General features: G+C 39.7%; 1 protein-coding gene across 2 annotated transcripts in view; it reads right to left on the reverse strand.

Annotated features, from left to right (window-relative positions):
• Positions 1 to 17,579, reverse strand: part of Slc3a1 (solute carrier family 3 member 1) — a 41,671-nt gene that overhangs the window by 2,823 nt on the left and 21,269 nt on the right. For both annotated transcript variants that reach the window (XM_015479713.2, XM_048804456.1), the window contains exons 6-10: positions 10,044 to 10,163; positions 8,727 to 8,851; positions 7,241 to 7,436; positions 1,829 to 1,996; positions 542 to 658 (exon numbers count right to left, since the gene is read on the reverse strand). In XM_015479713.2, the coding sequence (XP_015335199.1) occupies positions 542 to 658; positions 1,829 to 1,996; positions 7,241 to 7,436; positions 8,727 to 8,851; positions 10,044 to 10,163 (726 nt within the window). The remainder of the gene's footprint in view (positions 1 to 541; positions 659 to 1,828; positions 1,997 to 7,240; positions 7,437 to 8,726; positions 8,852 to 10,043; positions 10,164 to 17,579) is intronic.

The following is a 17,579-nucleotide window of genomic DNA, read 5'->3' on the forward strand; positions in this document are numbered from 1 at the left end:
ATATAAATAATATCTATCTAGGCTATATAAATATACATTTATATATTTTATATATAAATTTATTTATATATATATATATATATANATATATATATATATATATATATATATATATATATATATTGTTGTTTTTGTTTGGTACTGGGGATTGAACCCAGGGGCACTTAGCCACTGAGCCACATCTTCAGCCCTTTTTATTTTTTATTTATTTTATTTTGAAATAGGGTCTTACTAAGTTGCCTAGGGCCTCAATAAATTGCTAAGGCTGGCCTCAGAGCTTGGGATCCTCATGCCTCAGCCTCCTGAATCACTGGGATTATAGACATGTGCCATCGCACCCAGCTTGTTGTTTGACAGCTAAATTGTAAGCTTGTTTTCTATTACTATTTGCCTGCTATATCTTTATTTTTAAAGTTTTTCTGTGACCCTGCAAGGGAAGTCTCTGACATTTAAGGTTTTAGACACACTCAGGTTGACTGTGTTGTCAATACAAAAACTCATTTCTTGTTTCTAGAATCAACAAATTTTCACTGATACTCACCTCAACATTCACAACATGGTAATCTGAATTGGTGGGTAACCAGGTGTGATTGCCTTCAGAAAAACCAGCATTTGAACTGTTGTCCCACTGCATTGGTGACTTTGAGAGAAGGGTGTTCTGTGTTAAAGAGACCAGGAAGAGAAAGCAATGGTCAAGTTATTAAAAGGAAGATACTTTGGTACTTTCTGATTTACCTAATAATTTTACTTCCCTACAGCTCTTAACTAATGTGTATGTTCATTATTCATAATGAAAAGGCCTTAACACTCAATACATAAACAAGTTTTAGCTGGGAAATATCTAATAGTATCTTAAGATTGAATAGACCATAATAAATAAACCTTAACATGCTTAGAATCTTTGCTGCTTTTTCTGAAAAATTAGAAATGTGGGATTTTTAAATGTGCCCTTATGGATTCATGCTATGTTCTCTGTGGTAAAGTTGTGGCAAATTCAAGAATACTGTCTGATACAAGCAAGCCTGAACTCATTTATCCAGCCTTATTATTGCCCATGAGCAAAATCAAATCCTGAAGCTGACAGAGAAGATGTTTTACCTTAACCAAGTATTAGGGAATGGGATCTTATACAAATTAAAGGTTCAGTATTGGTCATCTAGCCAGCAACACAATTATGAGAGCCTTATCCTTAAGGAAAAGCTAACTGTGAGGCTCTGGATTAAACACTGGATAATATAAGACTACTACAGTCAAATAAAAAACTGAAGAAATATTCCTAGCTTTCCATGTTTTGGATAAAGGGAAATGAATAATATTCCAAATAAAGCCACTGGTCTCAAATTCTGGTGTCTAAGAATCAGCTAGAAAACATCTTTAAAATGCAGATTCCTTGCCAGGTGTGGTGCTGCATACCTATAATCAGCAACTCAGGAGGCTACGGCAGGGGGATTACAAATTCAAGGCCAGCCTCGCAATTTAGTAAGACCCTAGACGACTTAATTAGACCCCATCTGAAAAAATAAAAAAGGGAGTGGTGTAGTTTAGTGTTTAAACACCACTAGGTTCAATCCCTGCTACCAAAATAATTTTTTTGAAATCTTTTTTTAAAATGCAGATTACTTGACTCTGCTCAATAAATTTAAATGTGCAGCTCAGAAATCAGTCCCAAAACAAGAAAGCTCATGATTCTTACTAACCACAAAGAAAGAAAAGCAAAGTAACTGATTTGCTGCAATGGAATAGAAAAGTAAAATCTCTGATTTAGCAAAAGGACTAGGACTAGCAAAAGGACATGCTCTGGTGCATGATTCAATTGTGTTAAACTTACAGCATCATAGTTTTCGTTGAGATCTGTGGCTAAAATATTTCCCATTCCTATTTCTTCTCCATAGTAAGTTATGGGAGTTCCAGGGAGTGTGAAAAGAAGCATGTTCATGATATTAACATACTGGTTCCCCAGACGAGAAGTCAGTCGGCTACTGTCTGATCCACCAATCTGAAAAGCAGATATTTTTAAGAACACAGCTCTATACACAGTTTTCTGGAAGACTTACCCTAATTCACAGTTCACCGGGCCCAAAGGTAGTTGCAGGCAAGCCTAGATTTGAGTCCTAGCTTAGTGATTGCTGTGTAACTGATCCATTTACTTCTTGGCTACTGAAGACTAACCACGTGCTGTCAGAATTCACAATGGCACTGCAAATAATAGTGCTTAGAGGATGCGTATTCATATTTTTTTCACATTTGTATAAGAATATTGGCAGGAAACAAAAGTGTTTCCTCCATAAAGAGCAGGACAAGGAAACAAGGTGGAAAGGGCCAGAGATGGTAGACTTCTGACACATCCCTTTACTGTCTTCATTTTTGAACTATTTAAATAAATTTTAAAAGGTAAATTAACATGGGGTGGGTTGTGGCTCAGTGGTAGAGCACTTGCCTAGCATGTGTGAGGCACTGGGTTCGAGTCTCAGCACCACATATCAGCAAATTAATAAAGATCCATCAATAGCTAATAAAAATATTTTTTAAAAAAGGTAAATCAACATAAATTTATATAGAGAAAGTTTTATAAGGTGTTTGCTATTTTTATATATATTTCTGTGCTAAATGCTCTAGGTAATACTGTAACTCTACTCCTTATTTAAATAAGAATTAAAACTCTTTTCTATAACCCCACAACTTAAATCTCATGCATGTGCTAAGCAAGGCGCTTACTGTATCGTAAAGCATTTTCACACCTATGTTATCTTACTTCCTTTTCCACAACCATGCTGTCAAACACTATGTCCATTTTACAAATGAGGAAGCCAGCTCTGAGAAATTACATCATTTATTCAAATTATAGTATGAGGGAGAACCAGCCTTTGTACTTGAGTCTTAGAAAGGAATTAAAGGGCTGGGGATATAGCTCAGTTAGTAGTTTCCCACATATGCACAAGGCCCTGGGTTCAATCCCCAGCACTACCACCACAAAGAAGAAGAAGAAGAAGAAAGGAAATGATTGTTAAAATCTTTTTTATATGTATTAAAATAATTTTCATAATTATACCTCTATAAGCCAATATGAAGTATTTTTCTAAATTTATGGCCTGAAAATTAGGTCAATTCTTGCCTCCATCCTTTTACTCTATAAAATATATATATATATATATCTATATATATTTTTTTTTTTTTAAGCTGGTGGTGGACCTTTATTTATTTATATGCGGTACTGAGAATCAAACCCAGTGCCTCACACATGCTAGGCAAGCACTCTGCCACTGAGCCATGACCCCAACCCTCCTTTCACTCTTTTAGCTTCTAACAACAAACCCTGTGATTTCTTAAGTCTTCTAGACACAACAATCCAAGATGAATTTATTCAAGAAAAATAATTGCATTTTGGAGCAGTGAGCTTCGTAGCATTTGCACTTCCCTAATCTCACGCACCCTTACTCAAATCCATGATGGCTTTCAAAACTAATAGCCGTACCAATAAAACAGCTGAAAACCAGCAGCCTAGCCACCACTAGAAGGGCAGAACAGGTTTAAAGTACACCAAGATCTCCATCCTTAGGAAACCTTCATAAATTTCTGGCAGCTCACATTTGGTTTCCTTTGCCTGATCTGACTCTGCAAACAGCAACAGCCCTATCCCCAGAGCATTGCTGAGAACAACTCAACATTGTACCTGCCTATGATGGTGTTATTAATTGAAGCTACTCAGAAGCAGAGCGAAAAAAGAAAAAAAAAAAATTAAAGCTGACAATGAGATGTCTGTGAAGGGCTTTCAAAAGTTCCAACATCCCTGGGAATCCAAGAGGCTACAGTAATGGCAGGCCTGTGTGCATGCTGAGGGCTGTGCAGATATCCAAGGATGACCTGACAAGGCTCTGATCTCTTACCTTGGGCTACCCTTGAGGCTCTGTGCAATCAGAAATTGACAACTAAGGCAGAGCTGTCAACTGCCAAATGTTGAGACTATGCCAACACACTCACAGACCTTCAGCAATACAGGGAGATTCATCAGTTCCATCTAGAAATCTTTCCATTCCTTAACTGTCAAAGTAGAGATTTCCCTGGCCTCGTGGAAAAAGAACAGACTATGCAGAATTAGTCTAAGAAAGAAAAGAAAAAAAGGAGTAACAACTACAACAAACACAGAGAGGAGAACATGATTTCTAGAATTACCCTATTACATGCCTTTAAATGTCCAGTTTTTAATAACAACAAAAATACTGACAAAGAAGCAAAACTATGGCCCATACATTGGTGATAAGAAAAATAATCAGTAAAAAATGTTGCTGCGGGAAACCAAACATTTGACTTACTAGAGACTTTAAATCAGCTATTATGTTTTCCAGGAACTAAGTTATAGGGGCTGGGGTTGTGGCTCAGTGGTAGAGTGCTCACCTCGCATGTGAGAAACCCTGGGTTGGATCCTCAGCACCACATAAAAATAAAAATAAAGACCTGACAAGGATCTGATCTCTCAGAGCACCACATAAAAATAAACAAAATAAAGATATTGTATCCATGTATAACTAAAAAAATATTTTAAAAAAGAACTAAGTTATAGCTACACAATTTAAAGACAATATGGGAAACAGTGTCACATCAAATAGATATTACTCATTATTATCAGCAGAGAAATTATTAAAAAGAAACAAATTTTGGAGTTGAAAAGTATAACAAATAAAAACTTTCCTAGTAGGGTTTGACAGATTTGAACTGGCAGAAGAATCAGAAAACACAAAGGTCAATTGAGAAAATCTCAACTGAAACAATCAGAAAGAAAAGAATGAAGAACAATGAGCAGATCTCAGAGACCTGTGGGATACCATCATACACACCAACATACACAGTCTCAAAACGAGAAGAGATAGAAAAAGGGAAAGAAAGAATGTCTGAAAAAACAACAGACAACAACTTCCCACAGCTGGTGAAAAACAATCTGCATATCAGAACCCCCACCTTGACACATCAGACTGTCAGAGGCACAGAGAGAGCTAGGGATGAGGCTTGGTGGTAGGGTGCTTGCCTAGCATGGATCCCCAGTACCACCCAAACACAAAGGCACAGAAAAAAATGCTGATTAAAGCAGCAAGAGAAAATTAGCATATCACATATCAGTAATCCTTGATAAGATTAACAACTGACTTGTCATCAGAAACTATGGAGGCTAGAAGGCAATGTGATGACATCTTGAATGAAAGGGAAAAAACAAAATATCTATATCTAGCAAAATATTCTCCAATTATGAAAGACAATTTTTACATACCTCTTCACACCTACTGTGATGGGTATGATTTTTTTTTCAAAACACAGAAAATTAGTTATTAAGGATATGGGAAACTAGAACCCTTGTACATGGCTGCTAGGAATGTAAAATTGGGGCGGCGGGGGGGATCAGTAGAAAATAATATGGCAGTTCCTCAAAGTTAAACATAGAAGTACTGTATGATCCAGCAATTCCACTTCCATGTAGGTATCCAAAAGAAATTGAAGAAAGGGGTTAAAATGGATACCATATACCAAAGTTCATGACATTCCAATAGCCATAAAGAGGAAACACCCCAATGGGCATCAAGAGATGAAGGAATGAATAAAACATGGTATCTACACTCAATTGAATATTATGCAACCATAAAAAAGAATGAAATGCTGATATAAGCTACAGTATGAAAAAATCTTGAAAACGTAGATTTGATTAAATAAGCCAGTCACAGGAAGACAAATATTGTGTGAATCCACTTATATGAGGTACTCGTAAAATACAAGCATAAAACAGAATGGAAGATACAAGAGTTTGGAAGTAGGAATAAGAGATTACTATATAACTTTTAAGTTCGGGATTATGAAAAAGTTCTAGAAATGGATAATAGTGATAGATAATTAAACAACTTGTGAATGTATTTAATACCAATAAATTGCACATTTATTTTAAATTTTATGTGTATTTTGCCATAAGAAAGGCCACAAAAGAATTTTTCAGGAATGCATAATAAACTATTAGAAACTAATAAGTTCATCGGTGTTGCAGGCAGGATATGAGATCAATATATAAAAGCCTATACTAAACCAGGTACAGTGGCAAACACATGTAATCCCAGTGGCTCGGGAGGCTGAGATAGGAGGATTGCGAGTTCAAAGCCAGCCTCAACAATGGTGAGGTGCTAAGCAACTCAGTGAGACCCTGTCTCTAAATAAAATACAAAATAGGGCTGGGGATGTGGCTCAGTGGTCAAGTGCCCCCCAGTACTCCCCACCAAAAAAAAAAAAAAGTCTATATTATTTGTATACACTAAGAATGAACAATCAAAAATGAAATTAAGAAAATAATTCAATTCAACATGAAAGGAATAAAATATAGCTATGTGCCACACAACATTCTGGTCAACCACAGACTATATATAGCAGTAGTCTCAAAATTATAATGGGACTGGAAGAAAGTTGAGGAAAAGGCAAGGGAAAAGGGAACTGATAGAGGAAAAAAAAAAGAATCCTCAAGAAAATTCACAGTGAAGAGTTTGGTACAAGCTTTGCAGAGAAGCTCCTTAAAAAGTGTAAAAGCTGGGGTTGTGGCTCAGTGGTAGAGCACTTGCCTAGCATGCATGAGGCACTGGGTTTGATTCTCAGCACCACATACAAATAAATAAAATAATGGTCCAACAACAACTAAACATTTTTTTTTTTAAATGTGAAAGCAAGCTGCTCGTGGTGATGCACACCTATAGCAGGAGGATCACAAGTTTGAGGCCAGCCTTAGAAATTTAGTGAGGCCCTAAGCAACTTAGTGAGACCCTATCTCAAAATAAAAAATAAAAAGGGCTGGGGATGTGGGCTTATAGCTCAGTGGTAAAGCACCTCTGGGTTCACTCCCCAGTACCAAAAAAAGAAAATGCGCTGGGGATGGCCCAGTAGTTAAGTGCCTCTGGGTTCAGTCCCCAGTACAAGGGAAAAAAATCTTTTTCTCTTTCTTCAATAATAAATTAACTAGGGCTTACTATAACTAAGTCACTGCACCTGGCTCAGGTTTTTTTTTATATATATATAACTTTAGTGTAACCTAGGTGTTTCTGTCCAGTGAGTGCAACAACAATGTGTATTAAGTCATGATACCGTTCCTCCTGAAGGGGACTGAATCCTTGGAAAACCAGGACAGCATGAATACAATCATGTCACATCATGGAACCACAGCTGGTTCCATGTGTATACAGATGGCCTCTTCAAAGGGCTCAAGATGGGCACAAGGACTTACCATCCAATTAGGCCACCTTCCTTCTGGCATGTTTTCCATCCAGGATGTGATGACGTCATGAACAATGTTCCCAGAAAGATCGTCCAGTGTGGTGAGGTAATGGTTGAAGGGAAAATCCGCTTCCTGGGTAAATGGCAACCCATAGTACATCATGGTCCTGTCGATGCTCTCTGCCTGGGCTTCGGCTCCCATGAACCTGTCAGAGTTGGCAGGGTTTGAGGCCCTCAGGGCCTGTCAGGAGACTGGCTAAAGACTCTGCATCTTGTTTATATCTTATTTTTAAAATGTGGGGGCTAAACACACACTATTAGCCAGATAGGGGCAGGGCTCATTAGAAAGCAGTCAAGCCAGGTAGCCAAGAAAGGTCACAGTGGGTCACCTGTGGTGTCTAGGGCAGTGTATTAATGGGTCACTGCACAATCTTGGGCCCAGCTGCCTCGGTTCACATCCCATCTTTGCCATCACTACCCACGGGACCATCGCCTGCGTGCTCAGAGCTTCGTCTCCTCATCTAGAAAGTGGAGATGATAATCAGAGCACCACTTCAAGGAGGGAAAATTTCTTAAGCTTCTTTTTCTATTGATTCTATTGGGTGACCAGTACAAACTAACACAGGTTGAATATCCCTTAACGAAAATTCTTGGGACCAGAGTATTTCAGATTTGGGAGGGTTTTTTTTTTTTGTTTTGTTTTGTTTTTTTAAATTTTACAGTATTTACCTAGACTTTTCTAGTTGAAAATTCCTGATCCAAAAATCATAAATCAAAAATGGTCCAAAATTTTCAGTTAACCTTGAGTTAATTTTGTAGAATATTATATGCCAGGCACTATTTTAGGTGCTTTATGTACATTATCTTATTTATCTCATAATAACCTTTTAAAAGGTTATTACTATTACCTTTGTTTTTTTTTTTTCCTTTGATGGTGGTTCTGGGAATTGAACCCAGGGCCTTGTGCATGCAAGGCAAGCAATCTATCAACTGAGCTATATCCCCGGCCCCTACCATTACCTTCTTATTGATGAGAAAACAGACTTATGTTAACCACCCAGCCCAAGACCAACCAGCTACGGAGCCAGATTCCACCTCAAGCCCATCTGAGTCCAAAGCTGTGTTTCTAAGCATTGTGATATACTGACAGGTTGATTCCAACATTTGGATTCATACTCTACAGGGAAATATAGTCCCAGTAATAATGATAAAAATAATAGTTTCTGGCTAATATTTAACTACTAAATTATCTTTTAATTTAATTTTTATAAAACTCTGAAATCAGTGCTGTCATTAGCAAAATCCCACAAAAGAAGAAACTGAAAATCAGCTGTGTGACAAGATATATCAGACCCTGGCATAACCTAGCTGAAATAAAATTATGCAGTCTTATTAAATTATGACTTGGAGCTCAGACCATGCCTCATAACCATGTGAGGTTTAAACTACAGATCACACTCTGTGCCTATAAAGAACAAAAGCAGTCCTGTGGTCACCTGTATCTGCCAGGCTCCCGGCTGTATTGGTCCATGGTCTGCCGGAAGCTCCGGACAAGGTCGTGCATTCCCACTTGCGTGGTGGTGAAGTCGTGATACAGCTCTGAGTAGTGTGTGACAGTGTCCTTTGAAAACCAGGACAACAGGAATGCCATCATTTCACATGTCGCATACCCACAGCCAGCTCCATATAAATACAGACAGTCTCTTCAAAGGGATCAAGCTGAGCAAAAGAGATACTCAGAAAAGATCCTGGCGAGACCTCCCATGCTCGAGAGTTTGTGGACTGACAGACAGTATTCACAACTATTAGTACTTCATTTGATTAATTGTCAACTTTATAAATCTAGTAAACATAAACAGTTAATAAAGTCCTCCTACCCATGTGATTGTCTAAGTGCTTCAGACACTTTTAAAGGCATGCAAATGATCCTCAGGATTATAGAGCCCATCATTATACTTTTATCTATTCACACAGATATCAATATTGTATATTTAAATTAGTTTCTTTACCATATTTATCTTTCATTTTTACTATTACAGTTCCTCAGAGTTTCAGTAATTTTTCCTGATATTCATTTCTCTGTCTTCCTAGGATTATAAGAATCAAAAACAAAAGACTACATCCCATACAAGCCAAGGTTTTAGGTCCTGGGTTGGGACACGGACTGACTGAACCTAACTTGAGGTCCATGTGGTAGATTTTTTTGCCTTCCATACTTTTTATTGGTACACTATAGTGTACATAATGAATCCTGATTCATAGTGAGATGGGCATGGTTCAGAAATCTGTTTATCACTTCTATAACCCTTGATATGTTAAGTTCTCTAAGGTTTGGTAAATGGGGGATCATGAAACTTCTCTAATAGGTAGTTACAAGAATTCAATGCACTATAAAAGTGCATGTTGCATACCATGGACACCTGGCCAATGCCTGTTCCCTTCCCTTCTGTCTATCTAACCTGGAACAACTAACTAGAAAAGATGCTGGGGACCTCCTCACTTGAACTTGAATGAGATGATAAAATCTCAGTGAGCAAACTGTCCTCCATTCTAGGTCCTTGGTAGAGTTCACTCTGTGCCCTCACAACCTTCATGAAGGGACAAAGATGAAGGACTCCTCCAGGGATCCCTTACTCTGGAAAAAGCCAGCAGAAGGAAACGTCTGAGTGCCTGAATTAGAAACCCCAATGACTCCTAAGAGAAGTAGTGTGGCTAGGTACCTCCCACAGATGGCAGAGGACTTGCCTTTGTAATTGGCATCTCAGGCTAATAAGGGAAACCCTGATGCATTTTCAGAAATTTTAAAACCTTACCGGGCTTTGTGACTTATTTACTTGGATCTCATCTCTCAGATGCTTTGCTTCTAGAAGAAATTTAACAGCATCAAAACTAAAGCCATCAACACCTTTTGCAAGCCAAAACTGTATTATTTCCTAAACAGGAAGAAACAAAACACTTAGTTACACATAATCATAATGCTTAATAAAGGCTTTTTTTTGCAAATGACTTTCCATCATAAATAGATATTGCCACATACAAAGCAAACACAATATCCATGCATTCGGCTATTTATTAATTTCATGTAACTGTCTTAGTATAATGAACTCTCAAGTAACTTCCTTTAGGGATACCCACACCTCCTTCATATTTGAATTAGGAGTTATAATTACATTTATAACTGATATGATGAGCATATTTCCTAAGTTTAGAAAATCCAATCAAAACTTAAGAAACCATCATGAAAGATAGGACTCCAGAGAATCTGGGACAGTACCTCATCTCCATCTTGCCCAACTCCTTAACTATCACTCCAGCTCAAAGTAATAACCAATTGTTCAAGAGTTAAATGCTTCACTCCTTATCAGGAAGGCAAGTGAAAGGTGAAGAGCTTGGGTGGTCAAGGATTTCCTATTGAGAGCACTATGGAAGAAACACAAGACCAAGCAGAAAGAATCAACCATCAACCAGGAAAACAATGAAGAAAAAGAGTGAAGATCAGGTGGTAGAACTCAGCTGCAAACATCTTGAATACCCTCAGATAATAAAAGGTAAATAGCACATTATCCAAAGAAGCCACTATTTTATTGTCCTTAACAAAGAAATTGACCCCAAGCTAAAATAGTTTTCATACATTTTATTGGATTCTTTCATGACAGAATATCTTCCAAAGATGTCTGATGGACACCAGAGTGAATGTCTCTGGCTTTCTCTACACCCCTGCCTGATTCCCGACACATCCTTGCTAAAGAGAAGGTAGCTTTTGCGTGCCCAGCCTCTTCCCTGGCACACCTGCTGTGCCTGGCCTGCCCGGACTCCAATGCTGAGTCCAATGACTGAAGAGATGAAACCAAGACTGCAAACATGGCACTCAAGGAAGGAGCTTGAGAAGAAGGAAATGGGACGTGAGAAACATGGAGAGGATAGAGGAGGCAGCTTCTGGATATGCATGAATGGGAGGCGGAGAAATGGGATTTCCTTTCATTCCAGGCAGTTTCAGGTGTAGGGCTGAAGGCATGGGTGTGTGATCTGTGCAACTGCACTGGGCCCCTGGCTCAGAAGGGCCTTGCGCTTGGTTTAATACTCCAGCTCTTGATTTCATTGTCATGAACTTTTCAATGATTTTAGAACAAGAGACCCTGAACTTTCATTTTGCATGTGGCCCCACAAATGATGTAGCGAGTAATTTATAGGTACCATGAGAAAAACAATACAGGGTAAAGGGGGCCAGAGAGCGAGTTTAGATTGTGTAGGCAACATTTCAACAGGGAAAATAAGAAATGAGGGAGAAGACACGAGGAGGCATGGTCCATGGGGAGGTATGGAATCATGGGAAGGTATGGTGCCGTGTGTAGGTACATGGAAGAGCACAGATTCCTTGAGCAATGAAGAGAGGGGACAGTGTGGTTGGACTCATCACATCTAGCTTAGTAGTTATTGGGATCAACTTGGGATCTGTTGGGCACAGGGATAGGAAACCCCTGGAAGGTGTTCAGCAGAAAAGCCTATGGTTTGTCTTACACTTTCAAAGATCTGATGTATGCAGAACAAACTGGTCAGTCTGACGGCTCCTCAAAAGGTGAAATAGGAGGTTACGCTGAGACCTAGCAATTCCACACCTAGGTACACATCCAAGAGAGGTGAAAATGTGGGTCCCCACCAAACCGTGCACACAGTGGAGGTTCACAGCAGCATGATCCATAAAAGCCAAAAAGCAGAAATCACCTCCCAAGACGCAGCCATATAATGAATATTATCTGTCCATAAAAGGTACAGAATACTGGTGCATGCTACAACTTAAGAGGAATCTTGGAAACATTTTGCTAAATGAAAGAAAGACACAAAGGATAAATATCGTAGGACTCTATTTATATAAAATGTCCAGAACGGGCAAATCTACAGAGACAGAAAGTACATTAGTGGTTGCCAGGGGTTGGGATAATGGGTGAACAATGAGTGCTAAAGCATCCGAGCTTTCTTCTCTGGGGTGATGAAATGTTCTAAAATTAGGTTGTGATAATAGTTCTACAATTTTATGAACTCACTAAAAAACTGAAACTGTATACTTTGGGTAAATTTTATGGTATGTGAATTATATATTAAAAAATCTGTTGCCAAAAGAAAAAAAATAAATAAGCCTGAGGATTCCTTTTTGTTTTTTAAATATTTATTTTTTAGTTATAGGTGGACAATATCTTTATTTTTCATTTTTTATGTGGTGCTGAGGATCGAACCCAGTGCCTCACGTGTGCTAGGCAAGTGCTCTACCTCTGAGCCAAAACCCCAGCCTTGAGGACTCCTTTTAGGAGCCTACCCTGGTGGCTTAGAGTGGGGAGACAAAGTGGAAAAGGCAGATGTTGAATCTGCTCTGAGGGTGGAGCTCCCCGGTCTGCTGGTGGCGTGTGGGTATTGTGAAAGAAAGAGGGGTCAAGACTAACCCCTATGTTCTTGAACTGAGTGACCGTGTGCCACTCACCAGAGGCAACAGCTGGTTGAGGGAGAAAGATGGAATGTTCTGACTTAGACACAACAAGTTTGAGGTGTCTGCTGCACATGTAGGAGGGGACGCTGAGGTGGCTGGTAGCTTGTGAAATCTAGATCTTGGAGCTGGGCATGGTGACACACACTTGGAATCCCAGCACCTTGGGAGGCTGAGGCCAGAGGATTGTGAGTTCAAAGCTAGCTCAGCAATTTAGCAAGGCCCTAAGCAACTTAGTGAGATGCTGTCTCTAAAATATAAGAAAGGCTAAGGATGTGGCTTGGTGGTTGAGCATCCCTGGGTTCAACCCTCTGTACCAAAAAAAAAAAAAAAAAAGTGGAGCTTAGGGCAGGGCTGTGGTCACAGATATAAATCTGGGAGCTAGCAGCCTAAAAACATTTGTCAAGTAGCTTGCCCCTTGTTCCAGAAACATAGGTGACCAGGACAGAAGCAGAGCCTGCTGCCACCCTCCCTTATAAGCCAACGGTCACAAAGGACTCCTCCACCTCACTGAAAAATTCTTGAGGGCAAGAGTGGCTGTTGGTTCTGTTTCCTTAGCCTCTGACACAGCACCTGGCCCTCAGTGAATTCTTGATAGAATGGAAGTAAAGTCTGCAGCGTGAGGAGTCACACACTGGCATCATCCATATGTCAACAAATCCCAAACTTTATGCCTAGAGAACAACTCCCCAATTCCCATACCCTTGAATGTCTCACAGAGAGCTCAAACTCCACCCAACAATGCCCTTCTTCCTATTCTTGCATCTTCCAGTTTAGCAAATGGCACCACACCCGACCAGTATTCGACTCTGAAACCTGGAACTCATATTGAACTCTTAAGTTCTAATGACTTCTCTACACCCCACAACACCCTTGCTGATCCAAGTATTTCCACGTTACTGCACTGACCTCCTCCCTGAGCCCTCTGCCTCCAAACCTGACTTACTCAAACCCATTCCCCAAAACTACATTGATTATTCAATATGCAAATATTCCTGCCTAAAACCTTTTAAATTCAAATCCTTACCAGAACTTTCAGTGCTGCTCATGACTCAGCCCCTGCTGACCACTCTAGTCTCACTGGATCAGATCACTCTCTATATATACACCATGTTCCAGCCATATTGATAACTCCCAGCACCACTGCCATGCCATGATTCATGCTCTCCCTGAAACACACCCACCCATGCCTCTTCCCTTGGCTTGCTCCAGTTCATCCCTGACATCATTGGCTCCTGTGCAAATTGCTCCTTCCCTGATCTCTCCCACTCTGTCTGGGTGAAGTGCCAGTCCTCTCTACTCCTACTTCCACTGTCACGACCACTCAGAACACTCTATTGTAATCACTGTTTGTTACCTCCCCTCACAATACAAGTCCCATGACAGTCACAATATGTATCTTTTCAACCACCCTACTCCTAGCACATGGCCAACACACTACACATACAGTGTGTTATGGTTGGGATGTGAGGTATCCCCCAAAAGCTCATGAGTGAGACAATGTAAGCAGGTTCAGAGGAGAAATTACTGGGTTATGAAAGTCTTAACCTAATCAGTGAATTAATCACCTGATGGGATTAATTGAGTGGTAACTGAAGGCAGGTAGGATATGGCTAAGGAGGTGGAGCACTGGGGCATGGCTTTGGGGTATATATTCGTATTTGGCAACAGGAAGATCTCTCTGCTTCCTGATCATCCTGTGAGCTGCTCTCCTCCAACACACTCTCCGCCATGATTGTTCTGCCTCACCTCGAGCCCTAAGGAATGAAGCCAGCTTTCTATGGATTCAGACTTCTGAAAGTGTGAGCCCCTAAATAAACTTTTCCTCCTCTAAAATTGTTCTGGTAAGGACTTTTAGTCACAGAGGCAAAAAAAAAAAAAAAAAAAAAAAAAANTTTTTTTTTTTTTTTGGTATCAGGGATTGAACCCAGGGGCACTCAACCACTGAGCCACATCCCCAGCTCTATGTGGTATGTTATTTAGAGACAGGTCTCACTGAGTTGCTCAGGACCTTGAACTTGTGATCTTCCTGCTTCAGACTCCCAAATGGCTGGGATTGCAGGCATGAGCCACCGCACCTGGCTATGAGTGAACTGTGTTTTAAATTGAGCTGCCCACCTCCAGCAGCACTGTGTTCAGTAATGGAAAAGCAGAACCTATGCTTATGCTCTGGGTTCCATCTTAAGCTGGGAGTGCCTCTTGGCTTCTCATCCCCAGCTGCAGGGAGTATCATGACTCCCCAGGGGTCCCCACTCCAGTGCTGAGCATTCCCACATGGCAGGTCAGGATCACGCCAAGCCAGACATGGAGCCAGGCCACCTGGAGTCTCTTCCTTGCTATATGACTGTCCTAGTGGGCCACTTCACCTTACTGTAATTGTTTCCTATTTATCTAAAAAATGATTTGGAGGCAAGTAAAACTCAAAGTGACTGGAAATGTATAAATGCTACTATACAAACAGAAGCCCCCAACTTCTCTGAGAAGGTTTCCTGATTTCTCCAGTATCAGGCACTCAAGCACTGGGAGGCCAGGGGCAGGCCAAGTCCCCTGATAGCCAGTGGGAAAGGAGGAGACTGAGAAGTGAGGAGGGTGTTCATGCTGGATGCCCCCTGTAGGGTAGCCTCCCCCTGTGCAGATAACTGAACTGCCAGGAGCTGAAGGCAAAGGCTCTGACTTCACTGGTGCCAGTTGGAATGCAAGCAGGAGTCATTCCAAATGCCTCCTGGCCACAAACTATCTGGATTGCAAATTATTAACCTGTTATTAACTCTACTGCAGAGATAAGGGGCAGGAGGATGTTGGAAGTCCTCTTCAAGTGAAAGATCCATTTCCAGGAACAAAGTACACCCCCCCCCAGCTTCTCCTTATTTCTTATTTACTTTTAATAGTAAATCTTCCAAAACTGCCTTTTAAATAATGTCTAACCTGTTAACCAGGGGTAGTAGTGATCCCTTATTTGAAGACTTTCATTCTAAGGGACTAGGGAATCAGAATCCTAGTCACAAATCTAACTAATTGGATACCTACAAATGAACAGCCAGGTTAGTCAAAGAATCATTAGTGTTTTGGCTGGCACATTGTGACAAAATGAATGACACTAGCTTAAACATTTCTAGATGTTGTGGTGCTGTGTGGTGCTGTCATAAAAGTAGACATAAACATGAATGGAACAGAGTTGCAAGTCTAAAAATAAATAAGCCTATACATCTATGGCCAGTTGGCTTTCAATTAGAGTTGCTGTCATATACACCTAATTAAAATAAATAAATTTTTAAAAAATAAATAAAACAAACATCACGATGAAAGCACATACTGCAACACTGGTCTACTCTACTGTTTATTTTAAAAGGAACATATTTTTCTTTTTCTCTTCTCCCTCTCCCCTTCCCTAATTCGAGGGTGTGAAACAAGATTACTTTTTCCCATCTTAGGCATTGTTATCTGTCCTTGAGCACACCACAGGAAAGAGACATCTCCTAAAGATCTAGGAAGTGACTATCTCCCAAATTAACAAGTGAATTTCAACACACCATCAGGGTGCACCTGGAAAGCAGCCTTTAAAGAGCTTCTTTAAAAGCCCTCTGCTTTCCCTTATGGAGAGAATCACAGACTCTAGGACAAGAATCCCCTGTGCTTCTCATTTGTTAGCAAAGCAATAAACCTTCTTTTTCCTTTTTTCTCAAAACCATGTCTCTTCCTTATTAAATTGTCACTGGGGACAAGGACTGAGCTTTTCATAGCAATACAATAAAAGAAAAAAAGTGAAATTGGACATATTAAAATTAAGACCTCTTATGCTTCAAAGGGCTACATCACGAAAGTTAAAAGACAACCCACAGAACAGAAGAAAAGTATTTGCAAATCATGTGTCTAAAAATATATAAAGAACTCTTACAACCCAATAATAAAAAGACAAATAAGCCTGTTTTTAGATGGGCAAAGGATTTGAATAGACATTTCTGCAATGAAGATACATAAGTAAACTATAAGCACATGAAAAGAGGCAAATACAAATATAACCTGGAATGAGATGACACTTCACCCAAAGTAGGATAACTATAATGAAAACATAAGCTGAGCACGGTGATGCAGCTTGGGCTCAGGAGGCTCAGGCAGGAGAAGCATGAGTTCAAAGTCAGCCTCAGCAACTTAGCAAGGCCCTAAACAACTTAGTAATATACCGTTTCTAAATAAAATAAACAAAGGGCTGGAGATGTGACTCAGTGTTTAAGTACGCCTGGGTTCAATCCGTGGTACCAGAAAACAAACAAAAACTCATAGGCAATAACAAGTATTGCCAGTGAGAATGTAGAGAAATGGAAACCTTTATAAATTGCTAATGGGAATGTAAAGTGGTGCAGTGGCTATTGAAAACAACTTTGGCAGTTTTCATGTAAAGATAGATGGATGTATGGATAAATAGATGAATGGATGGATGGATAGATAAATAAGCTAAGCTATATAAAATATAAACAGATAATTTCTGATTCCACTTATGTGAAATGTCCTCAGTAGGCAAATTAGTAGATTACTTGCCAAAGCCTTGGTGGGGGCGGTGGGTATCAGGAGGTTAGGGAGAATGACTGCTGATGGGTTTGGAATTTCTTTTTGGCATGATGAAAATGCACTGGAAAATTAATAGTGATAGTCGCACAACTCTGAATATACTAAAACCACTGAATCACCCATTTGAAAAATTTTTATGGTATGTGAATTATTATATTCCAAGAAACTGTTATTTAAGAACAAATAAAGGAAAAATAAACTAAGGATTCCAGTGCCCCTAGTGTCCTGCATCCTCTCTATTTGGCTGATATGGTGAGATGCAGAAGGGTACCCATGGCTCTCCATTCTGTTTGGGTGTCCTCCTCCC

Source organism: Marmota marmota, unplaced genomic scaffold, assembly GCF_001458135.2.
Source record: "Marmota marmota marmota unplaced genomic scaffold, marMar, whole genome shotgun sequence".
NCBI classification, from domain to species: domain Eukaryota; kingdom Metazoa; phylum Chordata; class Mammalia; order Rodentia; family Sciuridae; genus Marmota; species Marmota marmota.